Source organism: Leptosomus discolor, chromosome 3, assembly GCF_034619465.1.
Source record: "Leptosomus discolor isolate bLepDis1 chromosome 3, bLepDis1.hap2, whole genome shotgun sequence".
NCBI classification, from domain to species: Eukaryota; Metazoa; Chordata; class Aves; order Leptosomiformes; family Leptosomidae; genus Leptosomus; species Leptosomus discolor.
The window spans coordinates 5,817,132-5,825,271 of NC_141393.1; the positions used below are offsets into that span (position 1 = coordinate 5,817,132).

General features: G+C 50.0%; 1 protein-coding gene across 4 annotated transcripts in view; it reads right to left on the reverse strand.

The window, feature by feature from the left end:
* Positions 1-8,140, reverse strand: part of LOC104352325 (solute carrier family 35 member F4) — a 228,439-nt gene extending 220,299 nt beyond the window's left edge. For all 4 annotated transcript variants that reach the window (XM_086462668.1, XM_009955922.2, XM_086462666.1 and 1 more), the window contains exons 1-3: positions 6,820-8,140; positions 4,741-4,953; positions 3,638-3,859 (exon numbers count right to left, since the gene is read on the reverse strand). In XM_086462668.1, coding sequence (XP_086318794.1) covers positions 3,638-3,859; positions 4,741-4,953; positions 6,820-8,140 — 1,756 coding nt within the window. The remainder of the gene's footprint in view (positions 1-3,637; positions 3,860-4,740; positions 4,954-6,819) is intronic.

Genomic DNA, 8,140 nt, shown 5'->3' on the forward strand with positions numbered 1-8,140 from the left:
GGCAGTATGCAAGGGTCTAGCAGCCGAAGGGCTTCTACAGACTTGTGCTTTAAAACATCAAGACACAGCTGTTACTGCCACATCTGGGCAGCCTTGGAAGGTTACAGTGCCGTCTGCCCTACATGTCAGAAAAAGTTAATCTTAGCACGGTTTGATGAATGCCGAGACATCTTCCCATTCTCTATCCCACGTGCCTTGCTCCGCACTCACCACCTCCAGTCCTTTCAGATGGATTTTTGCTGTCCAGGCAGGGCAGTGGCACACAAGAAAACCAAAACCTTGAGTCAGCATTGACAGATACAGACCCACCCTCACCAACAGCCACGGGCAATGCTGTCAGCTCTTTACACCGAACTGGCTTGGGACCCAGGCTGCGATGGGCAAGGCATCACTCTCGGCAAGAGGCTAGTTCTGTACTAACTGCCAGTTTAGGGTTAGCATGTAAGGATAACAGAGCCTTCAAGGTCTTCATGGGGAGTGCACTAACATTCCTTCTGCTTAGCCTCAGTGCACCCCTGGATCACATAACACATGGAGCAGCGACAGGAGCTGCTTCAGAAACAGCTAAGAGGAGCCAGCTGCTGTTTCACCACCAGGTTTCAACTAAACACTGCAAGGATTTTGTAGAAGAGGAAACACAGCAGGCTACCTGCCACTTTGGCAAGGTGTACCTGCCAAATGCTGCCACGCTGAAGGACTGCGGCCATCTCTGCCCATACCCACCATGGGAGATGTTATGGCAAAGCACTCTAGACCAAAAGGAATGTGGTTTCTTTTAAGAAAGAGCTACTTTTCAAAATACATTGGGAGGCTTACACAATGGTCCTGAGTAGGCAAGCTGAGCTAGATTATATCTCTTTGGACCCTAGAAACCCTACGGAGAAAGCTGCAGTGCTTAGCTTGCTAGAGACACCCGAATTCTGGGCACAGGAACAAAATATATAATTAAGTCTCAGAGACAAGCAAGCCTCATCCTCTGCTGTGTCCTGTCCCCGTATCCTATAATCCTTTTATAGGATTTCTCTGGCTAGGAAGGGCAAGTATCACCACAGGGCCAAGGTAGGAGGATATCTGTTACCCAGCCAATCTCTCCAGAGTCCACTACAGCGGAGGACAAGCTCATCTAGAGACATATTCAAAGTACCTCCTGTTTGCCTGCGCAATTTGATTTTTAAAACAGTTTTGCACCCAAGCCAGGTAGCTGAGTATACTGAAGCAATTAGCCACAGGCAGTTTGGCATAGATGGTCCCCAAGAAACAGAGCTAGCTGAACAGCAGGGGTTTACATTTAATGATGGGCCAGGCCCTCAGCAAGACCCCACTGAAGGCAGTGGGGGGGGCCAGCTGAGCTCACTCAGCTCCTTGCACTTCCACTGGTGAGCAAGGCACAGCCTCCCCACTGAGGGCCAGGATCCCTCATTAGGGACACCAGCACATGCCTGCAACAGCAGTGATGTCTGACCTTGCATCCCCCAAGAGCCTGAGCACCCTGGGCTGGAGCTCAGCACAGCTTTGTAGGAAAACACTCCCAAACACCTTGTAGCGGGCACCATGTAGATACTGAGATTAAGCACTAGGAACTGTAGTTTTGGGGGAACAGAAACCAAGCTTCCAAATGGTACCCCCTAATTGCCATTACATGGATAAAAAGATATTAGAAAGCAGGGTCACAGCTCAAAAGCTTCCTTCACACTTAATTGGGGCAGTAGCATCCCCAGGCAGAAAGCCTATCCCCAAGTGGTATTTGTCCCATTTTACAAGAAGTGGATTGGTGATCCCTAACATCAGGAAAAAAAAAGTCTGGCTCAGTACGCCAAGCTCTAGGTTGATCAGAAGAGATTTAGACCACAAAAGCTGTGCCAGTTGTCAAACCCACACAGCACACCAGAGAGCACCATGTCCTTTGGACAACAGGCACCTGCAGAGCCACACCCCAGAGCCAAGAAACCCACAGCCTTCTAGTGAGTCATCATCATTTGGGAAAGCTGGTCCTAGCTACAGCCCACACTTGCCCTTAGAGGAGCTCAGAGCATATTCAAGAGCAGGGAAAACAGGCTTGTCCTTGCATGAGTGCTCAGCAGGAGCCCAAGAAAGTTGCAGCAGTCCTATGTCAGAGCGGAAAGTTTTTTTAATGCCTATGCAGAAAGTCTCCTTAAACAGGGAGACACCAATGGTCAGTTGAAACAGAAATCCCCCTTATCTTCCTGTGCAGAATCCTAGGCTTCTAAAGGAGATCCCAGAGGGCTCAGAAACATTAGCCTCCTGAATAATACTGCTCTTGCTAAGCAGAGACCTTATTTCCCAGCCTGAAAGATTGGGTTTCCCCCCCAAATATGCACTTCTTCCCCTGCTGCCACTCTCCCACCATCAGCCCCACATCCTGCCCTTACCAAATATATGCAAGATGCATCTGGCAAGGGGTGAGTGCTGTAGCTGGAGGCCCAGAGAGCTCGTGGCAGGCTTTGAAGCAAGGAGCAAGCCTGACAGGGCAGGAGCTGCATGCAGTGGGGAGGGCTCCCAGCTTCTGCTGCCCTCAAAACTTAACAGGAGTGAGAGTTACTGCTTCACGCAGAGAAAAGATGCTGATTAGCTGTTGTCTATGACACCCCACCTCTAATCAGAAGAAAAATACCATCTGGCTTGCCACCCCTGGAGGGCTGCCAACCTTTGCAGTGAAATACAAATGCAAGAGAAGGTCAAGATAAAGGAAGGAGAGCAAAACAGGCAGAAAGATTAATCCCTGCCAGGTGGTGCCAGTCCAGACACTGGAGTACAAAACTGGATGGATGAGCAAGCAGAGAAGAGTTTAAGTAGAAGAAAGAGCAAGGAGCAGGAGTAAAACAGCTCTCCACAAGAAAAATCATGGATGAGCTGAAGGGATAAACAGATCTGAGCTGCAGACCAACTCAAGTAGGATCTACTTCACCTAAACCTCTCGATGGGTGTTTGCCCCAGTGGATTTTGCATCACTGAGTTTCAACTGTCTGAAGACAGTCAGGAAGCAGAGACTCCACAGCTGGCAGCAGGCAAAAACAGTTTAAGAGAAGGGAGCCCAGGGGGTGAGGCAAGGCTGGAGGAGACAGTGATGGGACAGCAGCTTAGCAGGTAGTTTTGAGTTGAAAGACCATCTCAAAGGGAATGTATCCTCTGCCTCTCCCAGCAGTGTCACAGAGAGAGTGTAAGTAAGGCCTCACTTGTTCTGGCAAGGTCTCACCCAGCTGGACCCTGAGGTAGCCATCTCATGCTAAACATCCCCCCGCACTGCATGTGGTGAGGATTTCAGCAGGTGGCTGGCAAGGACTCCTCAGCTTTCTGAACATGTCCCCATGAGTGTTACCTGGTACAGGGGCTCTGTAATGGATGTGGACACCAATAGCTACCACTGCTGCTCCCTCTCCAAGGGAAAACCCCATCCCTTCCACCACAGACACCTGAGTTTCAAGCATCCTCCATGACACTGTTCATTGCTTGTTTCCTGTACCTCCTGGAAGGGGACAGGTTGTTCAACCACTTTATTAGTAACAAGAACATATGCACATAGCTGGGTGCCAAACAGACAACTCAGGGACTCAGTGTCAAGGCAAGTGTGCCACTCCACATGAAACTGCCTGCCTCTCAGCCTCGGGATGAGTGGTACCTTCTGACTCCAGGCGGTCCAGCCCATAGGTCACAGCTGTACTGATCCTCCTCACAGATGGAAGGGCTGTCCTCCTGACAGAAGATGCCACTGACGCCGGAGTTACCAGGACAACAGTTCTGCTGGATGGCTCCTCCGTCTGTCCAGACTGAGTAGTAGCAGATAACCCGTCAGAAGCTGGAACAGCCTTCTCACTGGTGACCAGGACCACACCGGTGAGATCTGCAGAAGACAGGAAGCAGCAGTTTGGAAGAACAATATTTAAAAACCCCCACCACTTAAGAACAAACTCCTTAAAAAAAAAACTTAACTCAGAGTGGAAGAAGTTACTAAACTCTTGCCTCTTTCAAAATGTGTGACTCCTGTAATGAAAGCTTCTCCTCCAGGACACCCAGCACAGGAGGTTCCCCTTAATGAGAACTCAGCTAGGATTTACTTCCATTGCTTTGAGGACTGCTAGTCACCACCCCACAGCAAGATCAGAGCAAGGAGACACTGGTTGAGATCTGAACTGAGCAACAGATCTAACTGTTTATTGCAAAGATAAAAATTAGTTGAATTTATAATTAAATCCCAGAAGCAAATTAATTAGTGGAAACTGCTGGAAGAGCCTTCTCTCCCCTACAAAGGGACTTTAATTGAAGAGATACAGTGCAAATAGGTTTTTTCTTTTGATGCCCTGCAATATAAGAATAACCAGAAAAGCTGCCCAGCAGCAGTTTCATTACAGTGGTACCTGCTACTACAGAAATACACTCAAGATCAAAGTCAGCTTTGTGCTAAGGGAACCCTTGCTGCACTCCTGCAAGAAAACAGGGTCCTACATGTCTGTTTTCAGGTGAGTTTTTTTGAATCTCAACACCACTCTTAGTCAAGGCAAAAAGCATATGCTGGCATATCTCAACATGGTGGGCCTGGTGGCATGAGCAGAAAGCAGTGGCAGCCCAGGGCTAGAGGCTGCCTGCAGAAGGCTAGAAAAAAAGTCACTTAGAATATGGATGCTGTGTGTTGAGACTTCAGCGTCCAAGCACTGATACTAGTTTCAGATGCACCATTTAATCTTGTGTGGCAGTGAACCCGCAATCCTTGAAGCACAACCCTACCTTCTACATCTGGGGTGTTCAGCATAGAGGAAGTATCAGTTGCCACCAGCATCTGGGTGGCACTGGGAGCAGTGGGCATCTGCGTGTCCTCCCCACTGTTCTCCTGCAGAAGGCTTGCAGCTCCTGTCCCCTGGGTAGCACCAGGTGCCAGTGTCACAACCGACAGAGCAGAATCAGCCTCTTGGGCAATTGTTGTCACCTCCCGAGTAACACCTACGGCAAGAACACGTGTCAGTACCAACTCACAGGACAGCTGACAGCAACAGAGCAGACTTTTGAAGGAATATAACTCCATGCCACAGCATTTGACAGCCACAGCGCAAGCAGCAGGTCCAGCACAAAGACAGATGTGAGAACAAGCATAACAAGAATGAAAGCAGAATCATTTCTCATTTTCTTAATTGCTCCTTCAGGGACATGTGGATCCACCAAGGTGCAACACTGTAGGAGCACAGCACTGCAGGCCTGTGGCATGAAATATCATTTGAAGCATATGAGGCTGACAGAGCAGTGCTTTCAGTGACCGGCTCTCATGGCTACAAGACTTCAGCTTTGTAGAAGGATTTATTTTTGTTGCACCAGTCTTATTGATAGTGTTCTTCCCCCAACATTTGGGAAACAGCAGAGAGGGAACCTGCTGCTAAGTCAAGTGCTTATAAATTAATCTAGAAATTAATCAGTCAGGTTTCAGCACCAGCATGCAATTAGCTTTCCTTCGTTCACAGCTAAAGCCAGATCTTTCAGATGCAGTGAGGGGAAGTTGTCCTATTGCCTCTGTAGCCTGAGAGGGAAGATTAAAGATGCCCAGCAATTAAAACAAAGTCCTAAACTCCAGCTCATGTTCCCCATCAGCCTAGGAATAGGTCATTGCCCAACACCTGACCAGACTTTTTTTTAGCATTCCCCCTATATCTTAAACTCTGAGCAGAAACATTGTCGTTAGGCTGAAGGTTCCATCTCTGCAGGCAAGTCCGGTGCAGGGTGACACCATCAGCCTGTGGCAGCCTGTCCAGGAGGAAGATTTCTGCCTGCTGGTAACAGAGCTGGCACAAACACCAGACAGAGCCTGGCCACAGCTGCACTCTAGGGTGGGGAAGACAACACCAGGAGCTTTTGTTAAAGGACAGCACAGAGCTTTGGACAGGTCTTTTGAACTGAGCATCCTCATAAAGCCATGGAAGATGTCAGTTACTCACAGGCTACTGGTACAGCTCCCCTGTTCCTGGATTTAGGAAGCATTTGCAGCCATCCATTGTCTCTGCATCTTCTGCACTGACTGCAAGTGTCCATAGCTAGCAGTTGAGAGCCAAGTGATCCCAGATGCTAATTTAGCCCCCCAGGAATTACTTCCCCCTCCATCTTGCAGGGCTTCAAAGTGAGCTAGTGCAAAGACCACCTTTGGGTCCTTGCCATATCAAAGGGACACTTGGGGGAGTGCTATCCTCCTTGAAATAAAACATCTAACTAGTGGGTCAGAGGCTGGGCTCCCTCCCTAGTCACAGGAGAGGCATATCAGACAGTTATTCAAAGCAGATTTACCAATCTCTAGTCAAGGTACACCACACATGCAGAACATTAACAAAGCAAGTTCCCTAACTAGCACCAAGTCTCCACTGATGAGATACCAATTCTCTACAGATACCTCCATACTCAAGTACACCTTTTGACACCAAGCTCAGCTGCCACAGCATTTCCAACCTCAGCTTTGCTGTTTGCTACTACAGTCACCCTTTCTCAGCTTGAGGAGCAGAAGTGGCAGCTCAGTACAGTTGCTTCACATAACAGTCAGGGCAGGCTGCCACCCAACAGCCTGTGCCTGCCTGTACACAGGGGCATAGTGTATAGGAACAGCCAAGGCTAGGCAGTGCTTTAGGGATGTGAATCACCTGATTAGGCTGTTACCCCTCCAAAAAGGTCCATAGCCTTTCCCCAGAGGGGGAAGAGGTGTCCTACCTCTATTGCAGGTATCAAGATAACACCTTTTCCCACCTTATCTCACTGAAAGGAAGCACAGATTCTCATGAGCATCCCTCCTAAACCTACACTTAGAGGCAAGTGTCTGTAACAGGCACATTTTACCTTTCCATGAGCTTTCCAGAGTAGTATCTGTCACCACAGCACCCTCTGGCTCTGACGGTGGGATGCTTTTCCCCTCCTCTGCTGTGACTGCATTTATGTTTTCCAGCGAGTTGAGATCAGCCATGTCCACACCTGTCAGGTTCGCAGTGCGGAGAGCATCGCTGCTGCCCGTGGAAGCTGCTGGCAACTCCTCCTCTTGCATCACCACTGTGCAGTTGGTCTCCTTAGCAAGCTCAGGAGTTGGTGGAGGGGACGCTGGGGATGGCAGCACTGCTGTTGCATCCTCTTCCTCCACCACACCTCCCTGTGGGGTCTGGGATGGTTCTGTTGCCCCCAGGTCCTCTGTCACCTCCTCATGAGACATGCTTCCCCCTTGACTTACATCCCCCACTTTTGTGTCATCCCAGTCAGGTGGCATAGTGTCCATAGGGTGGGTGGTGACAGCACCAGCCGTGGCAGGCATCTCTCCTTGCCTGACACCCGTCCCTGCTTCCAGGTGGAAGGAGGCCTCGGTCACCACGAGGGGACGTTTTGCAGCCACAGATGCTCGCACAAGCAGGGACTTCAGAGGGCTGCCTGTGTGGGCTCTTGCCACTCCCACCTCAGAGGCCGTGCCACGAGCCTGGGGAGTTGAGATGACAGGGTGCTCACTTGCCAGTTCCCAGCTGGGAGAGCTGGGGTACAGCGTGGGCTGGGGTACAGCTGAGGGATGTGAGTTGCTCTCTGCCTCCTCCTCTTCCTCCACAGCCATCCCAGAAAGGGTGTTTGCTGAGAGACCAGCAGAGCTGAGCTCTACTTCAACACCACCCTCTGTGGTGGTCTCACTAATGGGGCCACCAACAGACTCCTCCTGGACAGCAGGGTTCAGTGTGGTCACAGCTGTGGTCAGCATGGCCTTGAATGTATCCTCCTCATCCAGCTCTGACTTCATGGGACCAAGCTCCTCCTCATCTACAGCAGCCACTGCCATAGCAGAGGTGTGAGCACCTGTGCCCTGGCTGCCTGGGATGACATGGCTTAGGCTTGCAGGCAGCATTTCTCCATCTGCAGTAAAAGCTTCATTTAAGGGCATCCCAGATGGCTTCGCTGACACTCCACATGGCTCTTCCAAGACAGTCTGCTCAGAAGGGCTCAGGTTATTTTTCATGTTCAGCACATTTGTCCTTTCATCTTCTACCCCATTCCCTGTCCAGGGGCCATGCTGGACCTTTGTCACATCCCTCTCCTCCAGTGGCCAAGATGCAAGGCATGGTGGACTAGAGGACAAGAGCAAGATGCTGCAGGTGACCACACAGATGTTAAATCCTTTTGATCTAATCAT